The sequence below is a fragment of the Dipodomys ordii genome, unplaced genomic scaffold (assembly GCF_000151885.1).
Source record: "Dipodomys ordii isolate 6190 unplaced genomic scaffold, Dord_2.0 Scaffold227, whole genome shotgun sequence".
Lineage (NCBI taxonomy): Eukaryota > Metazoa > Chordata > Mammalia > Rodentia > Heteromyidae > Dipodomys > Dipodomys ordii.
The window spans coordinates 1,733,974-1,761,963 of NW_012267443.1; the positions used below are offsets into that span (position 1 = coordinate 1,733,974).

The 27,990-nt window shown below is 38.4% G+C and overlaps 1 protein-coding gene across 1 annotated transcript; it reads left to right on the plus strand.

Annotated features, from left to right (window-relative positions):
• The first annotated feature begins 2,051 nt into the window (after positions 1-2,051).
• On the plus strand, positions 2,052-27,921 carry Pon1 (paraoxonase 1). Its single transcript, XM_013035862.1, has 9 exons — positions 2,052-2,132; positions 10,826-10,896; positions 12,374-12,429; positions 12,662-12,830; positions 14,827-14,953; positions 18,517-18,717; positions 19,923-20,004; positions 24,113-24,241; positions 27,631-27,921. Exons 1-9 carry the CDS (start codon positions 2,059-2,061, stop codon positions 27,787-27,789), a joined length of 1,068 nt encoding a protein of 355 aa, XP_012891316.1. The 5' UTR covers positions 2,052-2,058; the 3' UTR covers positions 27,790-27,921.
• Positions 27,922-27,990: the final 69 nt, after the last annotated feature.

Sequence of the window (27,990 nt, forward strand, 5' to 3'; positions counted from 1 at the left end):
AAGGCTAGTTCTCTACCACTTAAGCCTCAGCTCCACTTCTGGCTTCTTTTTGGTGCTTACTTATAGCAAATAAGAGTCTCATGGACTTTCCTGCCTGGGCTGGTGTTCAAATCAAATCTCATCTTCCTGAGTAGCTAGGGTTACAGACATGGGTCAGTTGTGCCAAGCTTGTTTATTGCTTTTAATGGTTAGGTTAAGCACAACATAATTTGTTGTGTGGTAACAAATGACTAATAAAAAGTAATCTTTGGGATTGACATATATTTGGTGGAAGGAAGTGGGAGAGAAAGGAATGGACAAATATCTGATTTGTGGCTTGGACAACTGGTAGAAGAGGTATCATTTACTGAAGTGCAGGAGCTTGGGAAACGTAAGTTCAGATGGGGGTTCAACTGTTCTATCTTTGTATAGGTTTTAAAAAGACTATTAGACATAGAAGAGAGAAAGTCCACCATGCAGACTGCTGAGCCCTTCCCAAATTCTTTAGCCATTGAGTATAAGCATACAAAACTGATTTAGAGGGGCATCTCCAATCTTCCTTTCTCTTTATCACATTCTAATAACAGAAGTATTCCTTTGACTTAACTACAGAACTTGTTCCAATGAAGCCACCTATTGCATCCATGTGATCAAATCTAGTTGTCTGTTCACAGATGGCCACCGCCATTTTTCAAATACTGTCATCTCTTGGATTCTGTAAGCCTTCTAGCTTGGGTAGATCCTTCTGCTTCACATGGTGTCAGCCAGCATAACTCAGTGCAAGTGGTCTGGTCTGGTTCAAGAAGGCTTTGCATCTGCTTCTCCTTCCATATGTGCATAGCCTTTCACTTAGGTGTTCCAATGAATGGTCATATGTATTACACAGAAACTCAAGGCTTAAAACCATGTCTCCAAGAGAAGCAGAGAAGTAGAGAAATAGAATAGGAGATCAAGAGTATTTCCTCATCAGAAATCCATGGATGATAACTAAAGCACATTGGTACCCGATAGGAATTTTCCAGAAAAAAAAAGAAGAGACAGATATTACAGAAGTGAGTGAGAAGCTATGACTGTAATCCAAAAGATTTAAGTAGGAAAGAGTCCCAGGACAAGTAAGGTAGGATGATATTTAGCAAAGCAGGAAGCATTTATGAAGTGATAAGAGAGGAGAGATAATTGAGTGTGCAAAGACACCTGCTTCCGTGTTCTGGGCTGCTTTTTGGATGAGGCCTTCCTTGATGCACAAATGTTTAACTGGCAACTTCAGAACTCTCTGTGTCTTCCCTGTTCATTTCTCCCCATGATATACCTATAAGTGTACAGCACACATACATTACCAGAGCATTACATATATTAAAGGGATGTGTTTGTCTTTGTTGGTTGTCTAGGTTGGAATGTGAGAGAGACTGGCGTATTCATCTAGCATGGAGCACAGTGCCTGGCACACAACTGATCCTTGATAAATGTCAGCCAAGTGAGGGAATAAATAAGCAGTGGTGTGATGTAAGCATGTGAGCTGAAAGGTCAGAAGTGGACTAGTGAGAAAGTTAGAGGGTAGGTGCTCCAACCACAGTTCCTTCTTCTTCTTCTTCTTCTTCCTCTCTCTCTCTCTCTCTTTTTGTTGTTGTTTGGGCCGAGTTATTATGATTAAGTTACTGACCTCATCGGAGTACCCAGGATTAGGCTCATTTTCACAAAAAAAAAAAAAAAAAAAATTCAGCAGACTGGCTCTTCTTTCTCACGGCTCTCTATTTCCTTCAATTTCCTTGATGTTTACTTCTTAACCAATCTAGGCACCTGGTGCTCTGTTTTCTCTTTAAAAGCCCAGGGAGCCACCTGAGGTAACAGGCCTGCAGTGTGAAGTTCTTGGGCTTGAGCACAGGGCAACTGGGGTGGAGCTGAAGACCCAACCAGACGCAGGGGCGGAGATAAGTGGGTGGGACAAGCCAAATCCCAGGCGTTCTAGCTAGTAGGCACTAGCAGGAAGGGGCTGTTCTAGCTAGTAGGCATTAGCAGGAAGGGGCTCTTAGCAGTGGCTGCACCCATCCGTTCAGTCCGTCCTTCCGTCCATCCCAGGCTATGGCAAAACTGCTGGTGCTCACCCTCGCGGGGCTGGCAGTCGCTCTCTTCAAAGGCCACCAGTCTTCTTACCAGTAAGTTGGGTTGGGGTGAGGGCTGCCTCCCTAGGACCACCTCTACCTCCACAAAACAGGGTACAGGCTCTTACAACCACACCACAAAAAATCTGCAGGCCCCATCTACATGTACATCTCACAGGGCCTTTATAAAGGTCCACCTTTCATCTACCCTTGTAAATGTCCCCTTGCTAGTGATCTACCATGTGGACCAGAGCTAAGGCTCTTTAAGGTGCCCAACCTGCTCCAGTGGGTGCCAGGCAGAGAGAAAAGAATTCTGGTGCTGACACTTAATGCTCTGGGTTCTGGGGCAAATCATGTTGCAAATCCACGCTTTGCTGCTTCAGTAAACAGGAAGTGGTAATGGAAATTTATATAAGAAGCAGCAAAGATAAGAGTGGGCATCATAACTGCTGAGGAAATGTTTGTTGTTGTTTTTTTTTCTTTTTGTTTGTTTGTTTGTGGTCCTGGGGTTTGAACTCTGGGCACTGTCCCTAAGCTCCTTTTGCTCAAGGCTAGCACTCTACCACTCAGCCACAGTGCCACTTCTAGCTTTTTCTGTGATTAATTGGAGATAAAACTCTCACTGACTTTTTTGCCCAGGCTGGCTTTGAACTGCAGTCCTCAGATTTCAGCTTCCTGAGTAGCTAGGATAACAGGCGTGAGCCACCAGTGCAGGGCTCAATGTTCATTTCTAATTCCTTTAGAGTATTTAATAATCTCTAAGGGTGCTGTAGAGTTTATGTGGGGATGTGAAAAATAATTGAAAGTTTCATGGTAAATTTTTACAGGAGTTCAAAGTCTAGAGAGCACCCTAATCAATAATACATTTCATATTATTTACCTTGAAGTAAAACATTAATAAAAATAAACTGAATTTAAAAATATTACATGGGCTAATCATTCAGAATAAGTTCTTAAAAATAAATTACTTTGGTTTTTTTCAAATTGTTATTTTTGAAAACACAAATGTCAGAATACTATTAGAAAAGTAAGTTAGTAGCTGGGCAGTGGGGGCTACAGCTATAATCCTAGCTACCTGGGTAGCTGATATCTGGAGGATTGTGATCTGAAGCCAGCTCAGGCAGAAAAGTCTGTGTGACTGCATCTCCAGCTAACCCATAAAAAGCATGGCTGGAGATGTGCCTCGATGGTAGGCCATCAGCCATGAGCAAATGAGACTCCCGAGTTCAAGACCCACTAATAGCACTGAAAAAGAGAAAGAAATAATGCATGAATGAAAGAAAGAGAGAGATGGCAAGAAAGAGAGAGAAAGGAAGGAAGAAAGGAAGGGAGGAAGGAAGGAAGGAAGGGAGGAAGGAAGGAAGGAAAGAAGGGAAAAGGAAAGAAAGGGAAAAGGAAAGAAAAAAGGAAAGGTGGGAGGAAGGAAGGAAGGAAGGAAGGAAAGAAGGAAGGAAGGAAGGAAGGCAGACAGACCAAAAAGCTACTAATTAGACTTTTAAATGGTATAAAATATTGTGTGAATTTTCATTAATAACATGATAAATGATACTATATAGATGAATACAGGATGGGCACTGAATCTTCTGGAACAGTCCAGACAGAAGGAAGAAAGTGCTACTCTCTCTCCAGCAGGATCTCGAGCCTTGCTACTCAAGAGTGCTCGCCCACTCCCTGGGGCATTTTTATGAAGGACTGTAAAGGGCATTCGGACCCTACCCTAACTCATATCAGAACCAGAGCAAGAAAACCTGGAAGAGGCAAACGCAACTTTTACTCTCATCTAAGTGATAAGATACCCAAGTCCCAGAAAGGCATGGTTCTGTTCAGTGGAGAGAAGGGAAACCATTATATCCTGAGGTCTGCATCTGTGCCAGGCAGAGCCTCAGGGAGGGGATAGGCTTTTTCTTCAGAGATGAAGTGTATGCATGGGGAGAGACTCAGGAAGTTATACAGATCCAGGGTGGGAGGAACTTGTGGGAACATAAAAAGGTTACCTCATTTTCTGAGGTGGGGGCAACAAAGAAGAGACTGATAGAGTTTCTCTTTGTAATTAGCAACATATGGCTTCATTTGGCATATACTGAAGAAGCCCTAAAGTCTAGGACCATAAAAATATAATTCACAAGGGATGGGAAGGGGAAACAAAAGAGGAGGCAACAATGCTTGATAAGAAATGTACTCATTACCTTGCCCATGTAATTGTAACCCCTCTATACAGTATTTTCACAATAAAAAAAATATCATTCACTGCCTGCTTGAAGTGTGGCCTACTAAAATAATGTGTGAGACCACTGTGGCTCCCTTACCAGTGCATTTCTGCCACTTCACCTTCACCCCAGGATACTGTGTGGGAAGATGGAGGTAGTAGATTCTTGGCTACTGGGATAAGATCTCTTTTCTGCAACTTTCAAGTCATTTTACTACTTTATCCCAAGAAGAAAAAAGTTCCGGCCTCTTTCTCCACCTGAAAATTATGGGATAATAATGCTAATCAAAGTAGGATAGATAGATAGATAGATATAGTATTATATAGAGTCTATATGACTCTATAATACTTTATTCATATATAGATGGATATAGTATTATATAGAGTCTATATATAGTATTATATAGTGTCTATATAATACTATATGGACTATATAGAGTCTATCTAGACTACAAATGACTACATAATATAGATATAGTGTATGTCTATATCTAATATTATATTATACTATATATTATAGTATATCTATATCTATATATTATATATATTATATAATATATAGTTTTATATCTATAGATATAATATATAATACTATATAAAACTATAGTACATAATATAATATAATACTATATCTATAGATAAAGTATTATAGAGAGAGTCTATATACAGTATTATATAGACTCTAATACTATATATAGACTCTCTAGAGTCTATATAGACTCTATATATGCCTGTATAATACTATATCCACATATAGATAAATATAGTATTATATATTCTATATATAGATATAGTATTATGTAGAGTCTCTATAGTCTCTACATAATACTATATCTATCTAGCTAGCTATCTAGCTAGCTAGCTAGCTAGCTAGCTATCTCTATAGAGAACATAGTAGATGACCTGGAATCATTAGCTTTAATAACTGCATATGTCATCTCAAAGTTCCACTTAGGAACGCTAACAAATGATCTTTGATGTGATAAAGCTTTTCATCATTATGGCAGATATCTCAGAGAAACAACTTGTAAGAGGAAAGCTTTATTTTTGCTCCCAGTCTCAGGGATTTTAGTCCATGGTTGGCTGACTCCATTTCATTGGGCTTGTGGTGAGGCAGAAGCATGTGGTAAGAACACCTGATAGAGAAAACTGCTTACGGGCTGGGAAGGTGGCTCAGTGGTAGAGTGCTTGCCTTGCATACATGAGGCCCTGAGTTCGATTCCTCAGCACCACATAAGCAAAAAGAAAAAAGCCGGAAGCGGCGCTGTGGCTCAAGTGGTAGAGCGCTAGCCTTGAGCTGAAGAGCTGAGGGACAGCACCAAGGCCCAGAGTTCAGACCCCACGACCGGACCAAAAAAAAAAAAAAAAAGAGAAAACTGCTTACCTCATTGTGGCCAGAAAGTAGAAAGAAGCAACCAGAAGAAGAGGCCAGGGACTAGAACACCTATAATGGTCTACTTTCTCTAGTAAGACCCACCTTACATAGTATCTACCACCTCTGACTAGTGTATTCAATTCTGAATCTATCAATGGGCTGCTCCACTGATTATATTGGCAACTACATGATCCAATCACTTTTTTCAAACTATTTCAACATTGCACTGGAGACTAAGCCTTCATCACATCAGCTTTATATCTAAGTTATGACATTTGCATATTATCATGTCTCATCAAACCCCTCATCACCCAATCAAAGCCTCCACACCACCTTCTTAGCCATTTCAAAAGACAATCCAGCAGATATCTGCTAATTCCTTGACATCTCTAAAGGTGTTATATTCATGGTGCAAGCCATAGGAATCAGTAGGATGTAGTGTTCACTCACATTTTCAGAGGTGATAAGGAACAACAAGACCCCAAACTGTAATTGTCAAAGAACGTGATAGATGTGTATGTAAAGGTTCATGAGGGTGAACAAAGCAGTGTCTAAGCATACCACAGAAGGTTACCATGCAGGCTCTTCCCAGTGGGTAAAGAGGTAAAGGACATTCTAAATAGAAGGGAAAATGTGAGCAAATGAGAAGGGAGAGGGACTAAAAGGAATATAGGGAAATATAGGGAACAAGAGAGTATCATAATATCTAATATCATATCCCAACTTTATCATTTTATTTTTTATTTTTTAATATAAGTACTCTATAGAACATAAATTTTTTATTATTTATAAAACTATATGTGTATACTTATATTGGTTGTATTAAATATATATGTATATAATATACATTTATAATATATGCTTACATTGCTTTGTATAATATGTTGCACATAATATATAATATTTATATATGATATATAACACATATACTATAATATAATAATTATATATTATACTATGTAATATAATATTTATATATTCCATGTTGTAAATATAATATATTGTAATATATACTTACATTGTCTATATCAATGGATATAAATATTATAGTAGTTATTTTACTATTGCTTGTTTTTTTCTTTGCTGCTACCTAAAACTAGGATCTAGTACAAAATAGAGAAATTTCACTGGGATGCTGAGAAAAGTACACAGGGTTTGCTAATTTCACAATATCTCATATGTCACATCATAAGATTTGAAACCAAGGTGATTTCATTCTTTTTTCCAATTTTTATTTGTCCTTGAGTATTATTTCAACCTACTTGATCACATTTAGATTACTTCTGTTCTCATTTATTTGGTCAAATCAAGTCACAGCAAGGCCAGATTAACTTAACAGAGGCAGGGAAATAGATTTTATTAAATTTCCAGGAAGAGAAGACCCGGAAATATCAATGAACATAACTAATGACTTCCACAGCCAACTTCACCATTTTAAATAAGCAGCCACGTATCAGTGCCTTGGTTTCTGTGTACCACAGTGTTCTCACACATAAAACAAGGAAATGTGAATCTATACCTCAAAGGTGGCTAAGAGCATTAAATGTGGAAGTACGTGTGGGAGCCCTTAGCACAGGGATTGTTATTAAGGCTTCAGAATGAATGAGGGATATGTGGCAGCAGGAAATGAACTGACAAATTTTCCTGGGCCCTGGAGTCCCAGGATGGATCTCTGAAATCATAGCTGGCCCTTTTCTTTCTTTGGTAGGGATCCAGTAAGTATTTGCACAGAACAGTGCACAGAAAAGGTCAAGGGATTTCTGAATGCAGTGCAGACATTAAACTTCATTTCTTAAATCTGGAACATTTGGACTTAATTGAGCCCTTGATACGTTATCTCCTGATAATCTGAGAATAAGGAAAAAACTCTGAACTAGATATAGTAACACAAGCAGGTAAGTGTTCAAGTGCTTATTCCTGCTTTTCAACAATGTTATTTGTAAGATTTTTTTTCCTTGGAGGCTTGCCTGTAGATTAGCATTCATACTTTAGTTCCAATCCCAGTTTAGGCACTTCATAACTCTGAGGCCTTGAAAAGTCACTTAATCTTAGTCATCTGTAAGTAGGGAAAATAACGCATCAGGGAGGTGTTGGAAGGCAAAATGAGAGTATGCACAGTACCTTAACTATGGCATCAATGACATTCTGTTGAGATATGACTAGCTTGAGCCACAAATTAGAACCCAAAGGAACTGGGTGCAGATTTAATGCCTGTTTTAAAAAAACTTGCCTTGGTTCCCATGTGATTATTCTGCTATTTCTAGGTTAGAGGCCATCTTCTATGAGAGAAACTATTGCATTAGAATGGGAGTCGAGCAGTTCTGTCTTGTTCTACTCTCTGTGAACCTATCACAATGAACAACCAAACAACTGTTTGAGACAGACAGCATACTTATTCTTCCAGTGTTTTGAGCGGGTAGGGGGGAGGAGGCTCATTTGGTATCCTTTGCATTTTTCACAAGTATTGGCCCATTCAGTGATTTCACATGTTTAAAATCCGTTCTTTCATCATAACTATTTGCATGGTTACCAGTTATGAACTTCACCCTTAATATCTTGAGCCTATCTTTTAAGTTACTTGGAAGACACTGTATACATATTCCCAGACCATTGACTTTCGTCATAGTGGACCACAAAAACAATTTAATATATATTATCTAACATGTTAAAATAAATGTGTCACATTTATTTACAAAACTATTACATGGGACTGGAGGTATAGGTTAGGGTTAAATATTTTAGGGTTAACTGTTTGGCTAGCAGGCAGAGGTCAAGGGTTCCATCCCCAACACTGGAAAAATAAATTATTATATGGATTGTTTTGTAAACTCATGAAATTTGTTTCACATATTTGTATGTGCGTGTGTGTGTGTGTGTGTGTGTGTGTTGTTCATACCATCTAAAATGTTTTTCTTTCTGTGGGTCTCAATCTAAAGAATAAGCCACTTATGGTATATATACACAATGGAATTCTATGCCTCCATCAGAAAGAATGACATTGCCCCATTTGTTAGGAAATGGAAAAGCGTGGAAAAAATTATATTAAGTGAAGTAAGCCAGGTTCAAAGAAACATAGGTCCCATGGTTTCCCTTATTTGCAATATCTAGTATATGTCTGAGTCAAGCAGAAAAGGTCAGATAAGTTGATGTTAGGGAAATGAACCCTAAGATATGTATTCAAATGTTTTTTTTCTTTCATGCGATTGTTTCTAACCCCTGCATTCACTGTATTTGATGTCGGTATAATTTGTGGAGGGGAAGGGGAAAAACAAATTGTTTAAATAGGGATACAGGTAGACCCATTGCAACAATGAGATGTACAAGTCGTTATGTCGAAAATGAACTTTACAACTTTTACAACTTTGGTGCGGGGGGGGGGGAGGGTTTGGGTGGGGGGGCGGGGGAGGATAGGAAGGGATGGGAAAGGGAAACAAAGGAGGAGGCTACAATGCTTGATAAGAAATGTACTCATTATCTTGCCCATGTAATTATAATCCCTCTGTACAGTATTTTCACAATAAAAAAGAATAAGCCACTTATGTTATCAATTACTTTATGTCTGTATTAAAGTCTTTGATGATTAGACTGTCATATTGCTATTTTTAACATCTTATAGTGTCCCACTATATGGGGACAGATCTCAACTTTCCTTTAAAGTCTGCTTTCTAAATTCATGCCCATCATTCAAGGAGCCATGGTCTCCTTGCCTGTCAGTATTCCTCCTGTCTTTGTCTCTCAAACTTTATTTTGGTCAGGCACTGGGTTGGCATTTTTAGAAAGCAGATTATTACTCTTAACCCCAGCCTCTTAGAGCAGAGTGCCTGAGTGGGTAGAATGATGTTATGATAATAGGAACACTACTTATTTCTTATAATATGAATACTATATTATCATAAATTCTCACCATTTTATACCATGTCAATAAGAATGTTATCCGGAGTGTTTATTTCATCCATTGGTTCTCCTGTGAGACTAAATTGACAGAAGGACAAAAAAAAAAAAAAAGAATTTCTCCGAAAATCTTTCACCAAACAAAACTTTGAGGGATTCTTGGATAATTGTCACTACTCCCTTTGACTATATCACATCATCCATTCTAAAAATACAAATTTATCATTTAAATCTCTTGGCAACATTAATGCTATGGTCGGTTTCTTTCAAAAGCCATCAATAGCTTTCCTCAGGCAATTCTCAGGCGCTTCCTCTACAATCTGTTCCTTTTTCCTTTATCCTTCACTCAAATATTTCCCCCCTGTGATATTTAGGTACTCAGATTTGGCAAGTTGCTTTTGTGTATTTGTGTGTGTGCATTTGTGCATATGTGTGTGTGTGCGTTCATGTGTGGGTTTGTATGTGTGTGCATTTGTGTGTACAGTGGAGAGGTGATACCTTTCTTTACAGGCTTGCTTTGGGTATAATTTTCTGAAGTCACAAAACTGCATCTGAAAGCCAATGCCCAGTCCAGGCTGTGGAGCTGGCCTGGGCAGCAGGGTGGGAGGTCCATCTGTCAACAGTTCTCAAAAAGCAGTGGAGTAAATTGGAGTCATGTTTCCATTTAACCAAACTTTTCACATAGAAGTCCTAACCCAACTAACTGATGAAATAGTTCATGTGAAAGAAGACAGAGGCTGGAAGACCCTAGGTATCTCTCTTGTATATCTGCCCATCTCTGCATGTAAGAGACTTTACACAACTAAATGTTATACTTCACGATTCCATTAGTCTGGTAGAATTGCAGGTGCCAGGGACACTAACTCTAGGATTTTTTACCAGGGTGAAGTACAGGTGAGGAAAATTTGTGTAGGATTCTTAGCTTTGCAACTAAATTCTGTGTGTGTGTGTGTGTGTGTGTGTGTGTGTGTGTGTGTGTGTGTATGTTTGTGTATGTGCGTATGCTTGCAAAAGGCCTCGGTACTGAGTTTTGAGGGTTTTGCTCAAGGGTGCCATCCTGCCAGTTGAAACACAGCTCTATTTCAAGCTTTTTGCTGATTAATTGAAGATAAGAATTTCACTGACTTTTCTGCCCAGGTTGGCTTTGAACCATGGTCCTCAGATCTCAGCCTTCTGAGTAGCTAGGTTTATAGGTATGAGCCACCAGCAACCAGCTTCAAGTCAATTTGAATCGCTGACTAGTTTTTATGTGTGTCATTCTTTTCCCTCCTCTAGAACAAGATTTGCTGCTTCTCGTGAAGTAACTCCAGTGGAACCTCCTAACTGTAATTTCATTAAAGGAGTCGGTATGCATGTGGGAAGGGAAAGTGTCTCATTTGAACTGCCAGTATATTATTTCACTATGTATCCCACAAATATAACTGCCTAATTTTGTTCCAAAATACAATGGTGATTCAGGAAACTATTGTTGAGTTACTAATTAATTTTAAATGCTATGACCTTTTATATTTGACTTCACTAACATCTAACCAATGTTTTGACTATTTTTCTTTGGTCATTACAGCAGAAACAATAGTCAGTTGTCTTATTGTAATAAGACCAGAGGAGTTGGGAAAAGATGAAAGAGAGTAGATAAAACATTTTTAAATAAATAAATAAATAAAAGCTCTCACTGGCCTTTGCAATTACCACAAGTCTTCTCCTCATGTATCTCTTTTAAGATTGGAGAGGGAAAAATTTCCCCAGAAGCTCTAAGCAGATTTCCCCTTAGATCTCATTAGGCAGAGATGGAGGACAGACTGGTGCCCTAGCTGCAAAGGAAGCTGGGAAAGTAATTATTGGCCTCCATTGTGGAGGTCAAACCCTGTCAACAAAGATAAAGGGGCAGAGGGATAGTGGCTGTTTTGAACCCACAGGCAATGCCCAAGGCTCCACTCTCCATCTGGTTGCTACCAATCAGCTTTGTTTTTGTAGACAGTTTGAAGCTATGATTTTATAATGTTCTAGGTGGGTGGTGGTTTTTGGGTTTTGTGTGTGTGTGTGTGTATGTGTGTGTGTGTGTGTGTGTGTGTGTTTAGAATGATTTATCTCAGTTGACTGCAGTTAAGAAAACTCTCCTAGAAGACTGATTGTTATTAAATTTGGTCAGATATCTTATGATACACAATTTTTCCAGAAAAAAATGTAATATTGATATCAAATATCGCTGGATATTTGGAAGACTTATAGAAGGTGAACACAAAACCAAGTAATCCTTTTGTCTCTAGATTAATTGAATGTGTAAAGTTTTTATGTAGTTAAAATACAACTAACTTAAAGATAGTGACTTTTTGGTATTTATACTGAATAAATGCCTATGGATCATCAAAAATGTGTCCCTATCTTAACTCAAGTGTTTGAAGCTTACTAATATTTTCAACATGGCTTTCTAAGTGTTTACTTCATTTGTCACTATTAAGTGTTGAGTATACTTTGAGTCTATTCTGAATCTTTAGAAAAACAGCAAGTGATTTCCAAATAATCACAACTTCTTTGTATTTTGTGAATTTCCATAAATTCTATACAAAAAGTTTTAGAGGGAAAAATCCCCAAAAGGCAGTCCATCAAAATGTGTCAATTTTAATTATACTTGATATTAAAACTTTAAAATTTCCATGTATCACATTTATCAATTTGAATAAAGAAATGAAAAAAATGCGTGGTTTTGAAGCTGACAAAAATAGCTAATACTTAGCTATATTTTCAAAGTTAGGAATGATGAAGAAATGGATCTTCAGCTTTCTGCAATAATATGAAGCAATGTATACTGTCTTGTTTTTACAGAAAATGGTGCTGAAGATTTAGAGATACTGCCCAATGGACTGGCTTTCCTCAGCACTGTGAGTCTTTTCTTTTCCTTATTATTTTCTAGGACTAGGATTTAGCTAGGATTTTTCTAGGACTAGCTTGTGTGGAATGGCCTGGAGGACATGTGGCTTCCAAGACTCTTGCCAGCATATCATACAAGCTAGCTGGGATATTTCTCGTATAGTACAGTGAGCAGACCTGTGGCTTAAAACAGAAAATGCAAACCCATGTGCAGCCTTTTTTTTTCTTTTCCATGCTTTTAAGGGATTAAAATATCCTGGGATAAAGAGTTTTGCACCTGATAATCCTGGCAAAATACTTCTGATGAACCTGAACGAAGAAGATCCAGCAGTATCTGAATTGCAAATTAGAGGAAGTAAATTTGATTTATCTTCATTTAACCCTCATGGGATTAGTACATTCACTGATGAAGGTAACAATATTTACAACTTACTATTAAAAATATATTTTTAAAAGTGACAATCCTAGGGCTTGAACTCAGGGACTGGGCACTGTCCCTGAGCTTTTTTCTCAAGGCTAGCATGCACTTGAGCCAAAGCCCCACTTCTGGCTTTTTGTTAGTTAATTGGAGATAAGGGTCTCATAGACTTTCCTGGCCAAGCCTCAAACCTCAGTCCTCAGATTTCAGTCTCCTGAGTAGTTATGATTAGTGGCATGAGCTACAGATGCCTGGCCAAACAGGCATCAAAGATAGAAGAGAGGGGCTGGGAAGGTGGCTCAGTGGTAGAGCACTTGCCTTGCATGCATGAGGCCCTGGGTTCGATTCCTCAGCACCACATAAGCAAAAAGAAAAAAAAGCCGGAAGTGGTGCTGTGGCTCAAGTGGTAGAGTGCTAGCCTTGAGCTGAAGAGCTGAGGGACAGCACCCAGGCCCAAATTTCAGGCCCCACAACCGGACCCCCCAAAAAAGATAGAAGAGATATGCCAATGATTATTTCTTCTCATGAATCCAAGACATAATGGTGTTTTTAGATTTAAAATTTATTCCATATATGTGGAATATTTATAATGTATTATCTGTTAAGAATATATTATATACTATATTATATGTAAAGAATATATCTATATATTAAGAATATTGAGAATGCTAAAACATTTAAGATTTATAAAGTTTCTAATTTTGTAAAATACCAACATTTACATTATCAGGTAATTACTATAAATTCAGCCTTAATCTTGTAGGATTTTTATTTAAAAATCTGAAAGTTCCGCACACCTACTGGCAAAGTTTTTCTGACCTTAATTATGCTAGACCCATTGACAGAAAGTCACCATAACCACTTTTCTCTTAGGGCTGTCACCTTCAGTGTCTTCCTGTGTGAAAGAAGGAAGCCTAGCAAGCCAGTGATTAAGTGTTTAGTCGTGCTGGGCAATGGTGGCTCACGCCTGTAATCCTAGCTACTTAGGAGGCTGAGACCTGAGGATCGTGGTTCAAAGCCAGCCCAGACAGGAAAGGCCATAAAACTCTTATCTCCAATAAACCATCAGAAAACCAGAAGGGGTGCTGTGGCTCAAGTGGTAGAGCTCTAGCCTTGAGCTGAAGAGCTGACGGACAGCACTCAGGCCCAGAGTTCAAGCCCTATGACCAACACACACACACACACACACACACACACACACACACACACTTGTATCTTCTTTAAGCCATTTCCTGGTTCCTTTGTAGCATTTTATACCAAAACAAATGCTTGCTGAGAAGGTGAGTAAAAAGTATCTTAGTTGGCTTTTCTGTTCAAGCCTCTTAGTTCAATCTGCTAAACTTCCTTGTATGCTTTGTTTTATTTATTTTTAATTAAGTTTTTTATTGTGAAAATACTGTACAAAGGGAGTACAGTTACATGAGCAAGCATCCTTTGTTTTAAAGAATACCAAATTGACTATGTCAGAGACTTTCATAACCTGCTTTCTCTTCCCAACTCTAACCACATCTTGACCACTTCGACCCACTTCCTTCCTGTGCCACTGACCCACAAGCTGCTTCTGTTTGCTACTATCTCTCAGCTGTTCTTGTGGAATTCATCATTGCACATTTTCTGAATTATACTCAAGCTCACTTTCTCATATTAATGGTTCCCATCTTCATATCCTTTTTATTTCAATTCTGTAACTACTTGAACCTGAGACTTTAACAAGCTCATTTGAATTTTCAAGTGAGTTTTATCCATTCCTAAAATGAGGATATGTTTCCTCCTGTAGAGTTTTGAGATTTAGAGACTGCCCCTTGTCCTTCCTTTAGCCACTTTTCTTTGGCACAACCATAAATGTGCTTTTCTCTACAAGATGAAAATATTCCATCTGCCTGACATCCTAACTATTAGTTGGAGGTGGGTTGAAATTGCTTTTGGGAGACAAAGTCGACAGCTGAGAGTTCTGTTAATGTTTCAATTTTTGTTTTTCATCTTTTCTCAGATAATACTGTGTACCTGCTGGTGGTGAACCATCCAAACTTCAAGACCACAGTGGAGTTGTTTAAATTTCAAGAAGGAGAAAAATCACTTTTGCATCTGAAAACCATTAGACACGAACTTCTGCCTAAGTACTGTGATAAATCATACTTCAATTTCCCTTTTAGCAGTAAAGCATGGTTCATACACAGCTTTGCTTTTTTGGCCAGGACAGGTTCAATTCTTCTTTCTAGTTACCACAAACTCATTTAAATGTTCTTCTGTAGAAACGTTTGATGACTTGAGACTCCCAGAGAAGTTCCCTTCCTCCCTGTTTCTCAGGTTGCTTGGGTTCTGGTTTGTGATTCAGGTCTCAGCATCCCTATTCAAGCTTTTCCCACAAAAAAAATTCTATTCCTCCCTAAGACCAGGCTTAATATTTAAAAATCAGGCAAGCTTCATCACTGAAGTCCACAGCTTGAGCTTATTTGATTATTTTTATGTATATTAAAAAGCAACATTTCAGATGTTTCTGTGAATTCAGAACCCATATCACATAGAAGGCCTGAAGTCAGCTTTCCCCCCTTTACTTCTACCGCTCTGGCATTGCTACTGACTAAAACGACATATGTGTGGAAATCCCTACCTTTACACTGCACTCCTTGACAATATAACAGTTTGTGAAAGAAGACCCAATACAAAGCCAGCTTCTTCCCTTGGCTTGTGAACATGTTGTTTAGGAGGGTAATGATGGATTTTGGACACCATCCTCCAAAATAATTTTTACTTCTAAATTATATTTTTAGAACCCTATGTTTCATTTAAGTACAACATATGGCCACCACCTTGTTTGTAAATCTAGATCCATACTTTTTGCTTGCCCCTAGCAAAGTGCCTTCCACAGAGTAGGTACACACTCTCTTATTTGTGTACCCTTCTCTCCGTATTTACCTGGAAGTTTTGAAGATTAAGAAACGAGAGTGGAGAGTAGTTGAGTCACTGGATGAAGGTTGGCCATCTAATTAGTAGCCAGGTAGGAACTAAGACCTTCGTCTTTTTTCTGCACCCCCAGGATAAGGGAAAATCCAGAGGACAAATTTGAAGTGGAAGAAAGTTTTCGCACAGTCACTCAATACGTGTGTGTGCGCGTGCACACACGTGTGCACGTACACACACACACACACATTGGGGAGGGAGAATAAAGCTTTTGAGTATTTAAAACATGTAAAGAATACCTAGATCTAATATAGGTGAAGACATGTAAAATAGAGTAGTTGGGTTAAAAATAACAATGATGATGGTGGTGATGATGATGTAAACTGTAAGTCAGGTAGGCAATTGCCAATTTAAGCCAATTATTTTATTGACATTTTATAAATACAGTCCTAATTAGATGTTGTTATTATACCTGTTATACACGTTTTAAAAATGTAAGGCCTGTAGTACATGTTAAATTGCCCCAGATGACAAGGCCAGGAAATGGTGCAACTAGATTTTTTTTCTGTACCTGTTCTGGGGTTTGAACTCAGGGCCTAGGCACTGTCCCTGAGCTTCTTTTGCTTAAGGCTAATGCTCTACCACCTGAGCAACAGCTTTACTCTCAGCTTTTTGGTGATGAGTTGGAGATAAGAGTCTCAAGGACTTTCCTGCCTAGACTGTCTTGAAACTGAGATTCTCAGATCTCAGCCTCCTGAGTAGCTAGGATTATAAATGTGAGTTACTGGCACCTGGCTCTGCAGCTAGAATTTTAACCCTAGCACCTTAATTCCAGTGCTTATGCTCTAGAATACATGAAATAATTAAAATATTTTTGTATCATTAATGAATTTTTGATGAATTAATGAATTATTCATTAATGAATGAGACTGTTGCTATGGGAAATCATATGTTTGTCCATACGTTTCTCCAATTACCCCACCCACACAGGCCACTTTAAAAAATCCTAGGTTTTGACAGCATAGAAGTAGATGGAAATAACAATAGTGCCACAGTGTCCTAGAATTTGGCTCTGTTAGCCCAAGGATTAGCCATTATTTGTTGCTTTGTATTTTATGGCTATTTATACCATGAATATTCTAATGACTATAAGTTACGGTAATTTAAGCACGTTATTATTAGTACTATCACAGCCATTGTTATTGGTCATTTACTGTATGAAAGACAGAGTGCCAAAGCCTTTATACTCAATATTTCATTCCATTGTTATTCCAGCCTTCTGAGGTAAAGACAGAAATTGAGATTCAAGGAAGGGTGTTACAGATGAGTGACCTGCTGTGGCCCCACAATGTGAAGATAAAGTAGGGTCAGGGTTCAAGCAGAGTCCATCAGATTTTAAGGCTATTGTTCTCTGAAAAAAAATTTATGAAGAACAGGCAGGTGATAATAAAGCACACTGATTTCAGAAATTTACTTTTCAAAAAGACAGTAGGGTAACATTGATCAAGCCGCATTGTTCCATCACTGACACGTCAAATTGAAATTACTTCATAAAACTACATAGAGAGAATACAAATACATATGCAAATAAAATAAAATTAATTAATTAATTAAAAAAAGAGACTAAAGCCAGCCTGTAGATTTATATCTGAAGACTGCAGATGAATTCTAAATCTCTAGACTATTTTCTTCCGTAAGAGCGATCCAGTGGCCAGCACACATGGAGCGTGGGCCTCCTGCAAAACACACGGCAGGATTAGCTCACTCTAATTCCCACTGCGCCTCCTTCATTTAGAAGATTCCAATTCTTCCGCTTCTACTGATGAGCTGTATGACTTTGGGGGAAGAAATCATTTGACCTCCCTTTACAGATGAGAAAAGTGAAAATCTGCGTGTTTGTCTCCATCGCCCTAGAGCCGGAGCTGCGTCAGAGCTGACGCAGTGGCCATTATGCACTCAGCAATAGAGCAAAGATAATTTTCTCTCTGATCATGGCCCCAGGGAACTTCCGTCACCTCAATCAGCAAGCAATGACTCACTTATGTGTTTGCTATTGTACCTATTAAAGCAGAAAAATAGACTCATATATCTTACATTTCCAGCAACAGTCAGAATCCTAATCAAAAAGAAAAAAAAAAAGGCCAAGCATCTTATTTCTGAGCTGTTCATGAACTTTTTTTTTTTAATTCCCGTTATGAAGCACAAAACTTTAAGCCTGGAAAATGGACCAGTCTATCATCCTCTTTTCACAGATAAAGAACTGAAGGCCAACATGTGAGAAGACTGATTTTCCCTAAATCATATATAACAGTAGCAAAGCTTGAAAGTCTCCACATTGTCACTCCAATGGTTGTCCATGGGCTTAAGATGTCTTGGGTTGGGAGGAGTTGATTCCATGTGATTAAATCTATTGTGTTCTGCTATAATTTAATGTCTACTGAATTTAGTATGGCTACATACATGCTTTCTCTCTATATACATATATATGGTTTAAAGATAGGATATGTATGTAAGATATATATATATATAATGCTTTTTAAAGATATACATAAGATATGTAATAGGATTTTTAAAGATATATAATAAGATTTTTATATTGCAGTGCTATAATTATGTATTATTTCCTTTTAGGATTGCATAGTTAGGATTGGCTTCATATTAATTCTGTGCTATTACAGCTAATATAAAGGTACTATCTCATATCTTGACATTAATGTTTAGTCCATAATGGTATAATTGCACTACCTTCGCTTACATGTATTGTTTGTTTTAATTGCAGTGTGAATGATATTGTTGCTGTAGGACCTGAGCACTTTTATGCAACAAATGACCACTTCTTTACTGATTCATATTTACGATCCTGGGAGGTATACTTGGGTTTGGCGTGGTCCTATGTTGTTTTCTACAGTCCAGATAAAGTTCAAGTGGTGGCAGAAGGATTTGATTTTGCAAATGGAATAAGCATTTCACCTGATAGCAAGTATGTGTACAATTTAAAATGAAGTGGTTGTATTCTCATTTGATGGTTTAGAACATAGTCTTTCACCAAGGAAAGTGATTGCACTCTAATGTGTTATCCTTCCAAGAGGAAATTAGGAAAAATATAAACTACCTTCATTTTCAGGAGATAAAATTTATCAAATTAAAAGTTTCTATTTTGTGAAAGAAAATTGCATTTCCACGTGAGGACAAAGTACATTTCAACAGGGGAAACTGTGATAAACATTTAGTATTACCATCTTTTGTTTTGAAGAAATATTTCTGGGTGTGCAATGAGATTACCAGGGTGAGTGTGCAGTGCCAGTCTGGAACAAAAGGGGCTTGCCCTGATGATAGCCAAGGAAACACTGCTTCCTTCATTAAGAAGGCCTTACTATGAAAGAGTCAGCTTCATTCATTCAGTAGTGTGTTTAATGCTGCACTTCATTTACAATATTGTGTTCTGATGGTCTTCCAACAAGCAATTCAAAGATCAGCTTTGATCTGAGCACCATACCCTTCCCAGTCTTCTATAAGCAAGGATTTCAGAGAAGTACACTTGCACAAAAAACAACATGCACAACTTCTTATTCTTCATATTGTCTTCTGGTCCTTAAAAATAGAAAATAATCAAGCCATCATTTTTCTTTTAGTTCTGAGACACACTGAGCTTAGCCTAAGTAGGACTCTTTATGATGTGTGGTATTGCATTCTGTGCAAAATACTGAATCTGCTGGCTTGGGCTCATGCTCTCGGCAGGAGGGGAAGAAGAATTCTCGCTATGTGGGCCAAGCATCTTATTGTCTCTCATATTTCCTCCAGCCTAAAACAAGAGACTGTGGTCAAGAAGCTTTACCGACTGTTCCCCAAGAGAGAACTCACTGTTCTGAAATACAATACCTGGGGCTTACTCCTACATTGATAACCCAAAGCCTTGTTAATAATTCATATTAAGAACAGGTGTCAGAGTTAAGTTCTGGATCAGGGATAAGTAGTTGGCTATCTTAAAGAATACCTCTTCAGAGATTAAATCTCTTTATACACTGTAAACTCATTGAGCTCTTTAGAGTTTAATGTGCTTTGAGATGGGTTTCATTCTTCAGTCTGTATGAAATCTTCCTGACTAGAAAGAGTTAATACAATTCACTATAACCTTTTAGATTGTGATCTTTCAAGCAGTTTGACGGAACGCTTTCTTCTTTGAAGGTATGTCTATATAGCTGAATTCTTGGCTCATAAGATTCATGTGTATGAAAAGCACGCTAATTGGACTTTAACTCCATTGAAGGTAAGATGTATTAACACTATAAGTTTTCAGGGTGATAATTAGATTTCTAATTGATTTGTGAAATTAAAAGTGAAGAGAAAAGGCTTGTCTAATTGGAGTGTGTGAGAACCAATTTTTCACTCCCTTAGTAAGAGTCTCTGCATTGTTAGGTGTTTGTTGTATGCTTGTCCTCCCCAGCAGAGTGAGAAACAGCAGTAGCCCTCAGGTTCACCTGTGAATCTGCTTCCTTTTGCTAAGTTGAATTGTACGCTTGAATTGTCTTCGTAAGTGCCTTCTCCTCCTCCTGTCTCTGTTTTACTTCCTACCCCCATCTATGTTGAAGGAGTAGCCCAGAAAATAGTCTATTTGGGTTTAATATAGAACTTCTCTACAATATATATATTAAGGTTATGTTCTCACTATGACAGTGTAACCTGGGTGCCCATCATCTGTCTGCCTTCTTGCTTTGGAGTGTTCCTGGAGCTTCCTGGGCTTGGTCTTGCCCCAGGATGAGTGCTGTGACCTCTGCGTATAACCAGCGTCCTCCAGATCTCCATTGCTTTCTCTTTTTCTCACCACTGAAACTGTTCGCAATTTTGTTTCCCCAGCCCTCTACATTTATTTCCTATCTTTTTTACCAGTTTACTTTTGCTTTCTGCATGGATGATCAATCAATGCATTTTAATTGTCCTCTTTATTATCTGACTCCCCCATGAGGGTCTATGCATCATCAGGACAGAGTTTTTTTTTTTTTTTTTCTATTTGTTCCTGGAATAGTTCCCAGCACCTAGTAGACTTGCTTAATTACTATAGCAGGACCAGGCTTGCATCAAGGATTCACTTTTGGGCCCCGTAGTTCTGGTCCAGGCTGAAGATTTGGGTAGAAAAGAGCAGAAACACAAGGAGAGGAAGGAGAGACCAAGAGCAGAGAGGAGCATGACGCAAGGCACAGGCCATCATGCCGCTGCCACACACAACCCTAGCACAATGCACTGTCAGGGCCAATGTATGACTGTTCCAGTCAGCATACCCAAGGTGCTGTCACTAGGGGCTTCATTCAGAGAAAATTACCTCAAAGCAGTATCAAATGTAACATCATGTTTGATGTTAGAAATCATTGGCAGGTCTGGCTGGTATTAGCCGAAATAAAATGACATTTCATATACTCATACAGGCTGAGGGAATAAAAAAACAAACAAACTGGTTATAGTAACAGATGTGCGTTGCAAATTTTAAAAACAATTATGATAGAATTCAATGCAATGTACATTCTACTTACAATGCCAGGGCTCTGTTCCTACCAAGGAAAGCTTCCAGGCAAGGCTTATTTCATACTTGGTTCTCACTTTGGCAGCAGATTACACTCTTCTTTCACCTTAACAACTAATCCAGTAGAAGCCACCCCTACCAAATGTAATGAAGTTCTTTTCTTTAAAGACCTTTAATTAACATTAGTTAATTAATACCTCTGAGTGCCAAGCAATTGGATAAATTAGCTGAGGCTAGTTGTAGAAATTTATGATGGGGTGAATGAGTTGATGGTCTGCCAAATGTACAATTTCTGTACAATAGAATATTATTCAACCTGAAGCAGCACCAAGACTTGGATAAACCTTAAAGACGTTTTGCTAAGTATATCAGACACCAAAGGATAGATATTATGATTCTAGAAGAGGCACATTCATAAAAAGTGTAAGATGTTAGTTATAATAAGTTAAATGGAAAAAGGGATGAGGAGCTGTAGGTTCATGTTAATGGTTCATGGGGTTCTGTTTGGGATGATTAAGTTCTAGATATGGTGATGGTGGTTGTATAATATTACAAACACATTTGATGCCATTGAATTTTAGCTATGGTTAATGGCAAATTTTATATGAAATATGTTTTAATACAGTAAAAAATAATGCTACTTTCTTTAGTCAGTGAATCCATTTCAGTGAGTCTTGACTCTAAAAATTGGAATATCTAAAAATTGGAATATTTTTTCAACAGAGAATATAGCTTCTCAGTGGGCATAAGTGGCTCAAGCCTGTAATCCTAGTTGCTTGGGAAGCTGTGATGTGAGGATTGCAGTTTGAAGCCAGCACTGGCAGTAAGTTCCACGAGACTCTTATCTCTGATTAACAACCGAAAAGCCAGAAGTGGAGCTATAGCTCAAGTGGTAAAGCATTAGTCTTAAGTAAAAAAGCTCAGGGATAGCACCTAGAATCTGAGTTCAAACTTTAGGACTAGCACAAAATTTCTTTAAAAATTACAGCTTCTCCTACAGAGACTATAATATACTAAGTTTCTATACTATCTTTCATTTGTCTTTGTATACATTATTATTATTTTTGTCAGTCATGGGGCTTGAACTCTAGGCCTGGGCACAGTCCCTCAGCTCTTCAGCTCAAGGCAAGTGCTCTACCACTTGGGCCACAGCACTTCCAATCATTTGTCTTTGTAGATGTGTGATATGTGACACATACCTATTATAATGAGTTGCATTGCTAGAAATGACATATATGCAAAACAGGGTTCACTTCTACAAGATCTACAAGCCCCACTGGACCACGAGCTCTTCATTGGCCAGGGCCATGCCTTCCAGGAACCCTGCAGTTTCTAGTTGATGGGTTGAACTGCTTGCAGAGCACAGAAGAGGAATGCAATCAACGTGAATAGATAGGACCTCTTCTTTTGTGTCCTCCTGCACTTTTCTCAGCAGGCTTTCACCATCATGGAATTCACCAGTATTTGTGCTGCTTCTATGGGCAATAACAGAATCCTCATTTTCCTCACTTAAAGATAAAGCTAATGTCCCTCCACAAGGTTGACCCACACCTGTACAGTCCTAGCTACTCAGGAGGCTAGATCTGTGGATCTCAGTTCAAATCTAACCTGGGAAGATAAACCTAGAAGACTCTTCTTATCTCTAACTGACCAATAAAAAGCCAGAAGTGGCAGTATAGCTCAAGTGATCAAGCACCAGTCTTGACTGAGAAAGCTAAGGGAAAGCACGAAATTCTGAGTTCAAGCCCCAGGTACTGAAGTGTATATGCATGCAAATGCACGCACATGCACACATACACACACACACACACAAGTCTAATATATGAGAGGATTGAGTTTGAATCCAGGTGGATGAGAATGAGGGAGAAGGAAGGATTAAGCCAGGGGCAGAATTTGACCAATCGAGGTTCGCAGCACTGCTTGTTTCCAGGACAGGGAATGAAGGCCATGTGTGGGGACAGCTCTCATTTTGAGTAGGAAGCAGAGGGCAGCGGTGGCTCATCGCAGCTGCCTGCCCGTGCAAGGGCCTTTGCAGAAACCTCAGGGTCCCAGGGCACGAGGTCTGTGGATTCTGAGGTATACCACACATATTGTTTCTCTGGTGAGAGTTAAAGGCAAACAAATAGATGAGATTTTTTTCTGGTAGAAGGCAGCCAGGATGATGAATGGTGGAATTAAGAATCATTGGTATTATTTATGATGCTGGTATAAAGCCTCGACAGCAATCTGTGCAGTCATCACACACTTGCAACTTATATTTAGAGAATAAACAGCAGAGGAACAGGGAGCTGAATATCATCAGGAAACTAAAGAACAAACTTTGCCTCCACTTGAAGGGAAAAATTAGACCCTGGGTGATCATTTCTTCTTTGGCTACACAGCCTATGATTAGTTATAAAAGAGTCTACATTTCATCTGCGTTCCTGTCAGAAACACATCTATGCTTCCAGGTTGTTTTTTCCAGATGTTTATAAAAATATCATTTGCACATGCCACTTAAAAGGAACTGCTTTATGTTGTACTTAACAGTTTTATTTGTATTTATTTTTAGTTTTAGTTTTAGGTTCATGCACACATGTTAGGGCCAATGATTTCATTTAACATTTAACAGTCTTTCTTTGCTTTCGGAATCTCCTCCCCTCCACTATGTGTTATGGAAACCAACAGATGAACAAAATACTAACGAAGATGGAAGGCCAGCAGAATTCCCTAAGTACAATTGAAATGAGTCACTATTGTGTCTCTGCGATCACAGTATGATGGCCAGCATTAGTACAAGCTCTTTCCTTGACATGTTGCCACACCCCATCCTCTCATTTTTTTTCTCACCTTCTGCTTTGTGTTCTCTTCATCTTGGTAGTCCCTGGCCTTTGACACCCTCGTGGATAACCTTTCAGTGGATCCAGCAACAGGGGATCTTTGGGTGGGTTGTCATCCCAATGGTGCGAAGATCTTCTCCTATGATCCAGAGAATCCTCCTGGCTCAGAGGTTAGTTTGAAAAATGTACCTGATCAGTGACTTTGCTGTCAGCCGAAATATAATTCTCTCTTATATATGCAAACAAATGAGGAGCTATGAGCAGATCATCCAAATGATCAGAGATAAAAAGAGTTTTAGAGGCTAGAGAGGAAACAGATAAGACATTTCATCTGGGATAATTCAGTAACTCAAGGCTGGAAGATTGGGTGGGGATGTAGTTCTGTGGTAGGGTGTTTTCTGAGCATGTTGTAAGGACCTGAGATGGATTTCTAGCATTGGAAGAGAAGGAAGTGGTGTGTGGCACTTCTAAGAGTGACCTAGCCACTGGTTGTGTGAGGGATGGAGCCAAACAACAGTGACACCACAGAAAGGAAAGCTGGGGTGTAAATATCCCATACCCTGAGTCCTTCCATTCCTTCTGCTGATATAAGGGGCAGAGTGCCCAGGAGGCCCCCATTAAAACAGGCTTTGGTGTAAGTCAGAGCAGAGGGAAGCACAGATCTGCAGGGCTAGATTGTGTAGATGAACCCTTCGATGTTGCCCATACCATTACATAAGTAGCAGGTCTCTCCAAATTAAGAAATCACAATAGCTTAAAGATCATAATGATGCCACACTGCAGTGGTTTAGCCATTCATTTGTTACCTGCATTAGAATACAGTTAGTACAGCCCCCTCAGTGTCTGTGGTGGATTGGTTCCAGGACCCCAATGGATGCGAAATCCAAAGAAACTCAACTCTTCTGTATACAATGCCAAAGAATTTGCTATTACCTACATGTTCTTCCATATACTTTAAACCACTTTTTATTACTTGTAATGCCAAACATAATGTAAAAATCCGTAAATAGGTCACAATGTATTCATTATGTGCTCAATACAGACAAATTTTTTCCCCAAATATTTTCTATCTGGGGTTGGTTGGTTTTGCATATGTGGAACCCACAGATACAGAGGGCTGACTATATGCATAAAGCAATAAGACAAGCCAGTCCTACAATGGGATTGTCTCTCCTCTCTAGACAGCCCTGTGAACTGGAGATAATTCACTTACTGGAAAATATTTAAGTTTACAAGACTCTTCTTCCATCTTAAACAAAATATTCAAAGACCTCCCGAACCCCCTGCTTTTTGACTCACAGTCTTTATTCGGTAGGTAATTCTGCAGTGCAAATAGTAAGAATATGAAGTCTACTCTTCTATAGGCAGTTGAATGTTTCTCATGCCTTATCTTGCTCTTTCTACTTTGAGTTTTTAATTTTTAATATGTATTATTTAAACTGGTTATTTACATCAAATATTTGATATAATTTTGACACATTTATCTCTGTGGAGTATTTGTGTGTGTGTGTGTGCCAGTCCTAGGACTTGAACTCACAGCCTAGATGTTGTTATTGAGTTGGGTTTTTTTGTTTTTTGCTTAAGGATAGTGCTTTACTCCTTGGGCCACAGTTCCACTTCTAGCTTTTGGTGGCTAATTCAAAATAAAAGTCTCAGACTTTCCTACCTGGGATGACTTTGAACCATGATTTTCAGAGCTCAGCCTCTTAAGTGGCTAGGATTACAGGTGTAAGCCTGGCTTCTGTGGAGTACTTTTAAAGTATAGTTTTAAGAATTATTCACCCAAAAGCACACAAAGAAGTCCTGTGTCTCTTGTATTAAAAAATCAAATGTGTATTTCTAACTCTCATACATACTTTATGATCACGTTTAATGGCAATCTTTTTTCCTCTTGCTACTTTTTAGCTTTTCAGATCACTGAACTGTATATTTAATAGAATTGGAGAAATACATGCAGCAGAATGTTCACTGTATAGAACTGAGCAGAATGTTCGATTATAATTTGTTCTTGCTTGTTAGCTCATGTGGTGAACTTGGGTCATTTGCTATATAGCAAGGGACTTGGTTTATTGTTCTGGAAAAATATTTCCTTTCTAATGATGAATTTGGTAAGGAAGAGCAAAGGGAAATAACAATCCATTATGTAATGTGCTACTGCACAGAAGAATATTCTAGCATTATGAACAAGCAACTTAATTAAGCCAAGGTGCATCACCAACTATTTCTTTCTAAAAAACGATTGCATATTAAGGTTGCAGCAGTTTCCTAAACCATGTGTCTTTGGAACCATCTGTGTTCAAGAGGTCATGTTGATTGCTCCAACTTACACTTTATATCTAAGTATTGGCCTTCCTAGACTGGAGTATTTGGAATTTAGTGATGGTATCCTTTCTTCAAGTCAGTATTTTATTCTAGTTGAAAAGGAATTTAGGAATAATCTAGTCTCACCCATCTTCTTGTACAGATGAGAAACAAATACAAGCATATGACTTCCATATTAGGTTGTAGCATATACAATGGGAATAAACACATATTAACTCTTTCATTTATGAATGTTGTAATAAAAATTCAACTAAATGAAGAATATTGAAGTTAAGAAATCTTACCCAGTTAGAAGTGGAAGTTTGAAGTTCAGAAGTATGTATCTGGGCTATAGAGGAAGGAGTATTAAGCTTTTGGTGGTGAAGGGCCATGCTTTGTTTTCTTTGCCTGCCCCTAAAGAAAATCACCCCCTCCCAACACACACACGCACACACACACACACACACACACACACACACACACACACACACACACACACACCAGAAATTGCCTTCTATGGTTGTCTTTGTCTGTGGTATTCCAAGCACTTTAAAATGAAGAAAAGATGGTGAGTTTGAGCCCAGACTGGGCCATGTGTGAGATATTTTCTATAAAACCAAAACCAAAATAACACCACCACCACCAAAAATAAACAAATAAATAAAAAAGAAGAAAAACCAAAACCAACAGTAACAGCAAAGAAATGAAAATTAAATTACAAACATATTCAGTAACAGGCCCGAACTTCAATGTGGCAGCCATTTGGCTATGGCTGAGTAAAAGGCTTTCCTCCACTCTGAATTTACCATTGTCCCCACTGTTCCTTAATACCTGTGCCAGGGTTGAGTTGCTCACTTGCATTTCCTGCCTATACCTGTGGATCTATGTGCCCTCTGCTTTTTGTTAAAGATCCTGTGAGCAAAGCCTATCAGTTTACCATGAGCAAAATGGTATCGTAAACATACAGTAATTTTGGAACAAATACAATTTATGCCACGTATGTATATATATATATATATATATATATATACACATACATATCTTTTTATCTATAAGTAGTTGTACAAAGGATTTTAATTCAACAGGTCATTTTATGACATTTTATGCATCTCGATTAATGTCACCCCTTCCATCTTTCTTCTCCAGGAGAGATGGGAGAGAACAAAAAATATATTTTTATATGAGGGAATAGATGCCTTCTTCTGGAGAAATGATCTGATTGTGCTTACAGTTGATTAATGTTATTTTTTTTTGATAGGTGCTTCGAATCCAGAACATTTTAACAGAAGAACCCAAAGTGACTGTGGTTTATGCGGAAAATGGCACCGTGTTGCAGGGGAGCACGGTCGCCTCTGTGTACAAAGGGAAGCTGCTGATTGGCACTGTGTTCCATAAAGCTCTGTACTGTGAGCTCTGACAGCCTCTTCTCATGATCTAAAGGGCCACAGTGATCCCAGTTAAATTTGAGATCTGGCCCATTGGGAAATATAATTTAACATAATAATTAGGAGGCATGAGGGTGCCCTTGGCAGGGAGGAGAACTTGAGAAAGGATTTTTTGAGAGCATGTTGTCAAATCAATCATGGAAAACTTGAAAACCTCCCTTACCAATTAGAAA

What these genes read in the sequence shown, in the direction of transcription:
- Pon1 (XM_013035862.1), top strand. Translation starts at nt 2,059, where the DNA reads ATGGCAAAACTGCTGGTGCTCACCCTCGCGGGGCTGGCAGTCGCTCTC. An exon ending in TAGTACATTCACTGATGAAG is followed by an intron (nt 12,831 to 14,826) that starts GTAACAATATTT and finishes ATCTTTTCTCAG; the next exon opens with ATAATACTGTGTACCTGCTG. An exon ending in AGACACGAACTTCTGCCTAA is followed by an intron (nt 14,954 to 18,516) that starts GTACTGTGATAA and finishes TTTTAATTGCAG; the next exon opens with TGTGAATGATATTGTTGCTG.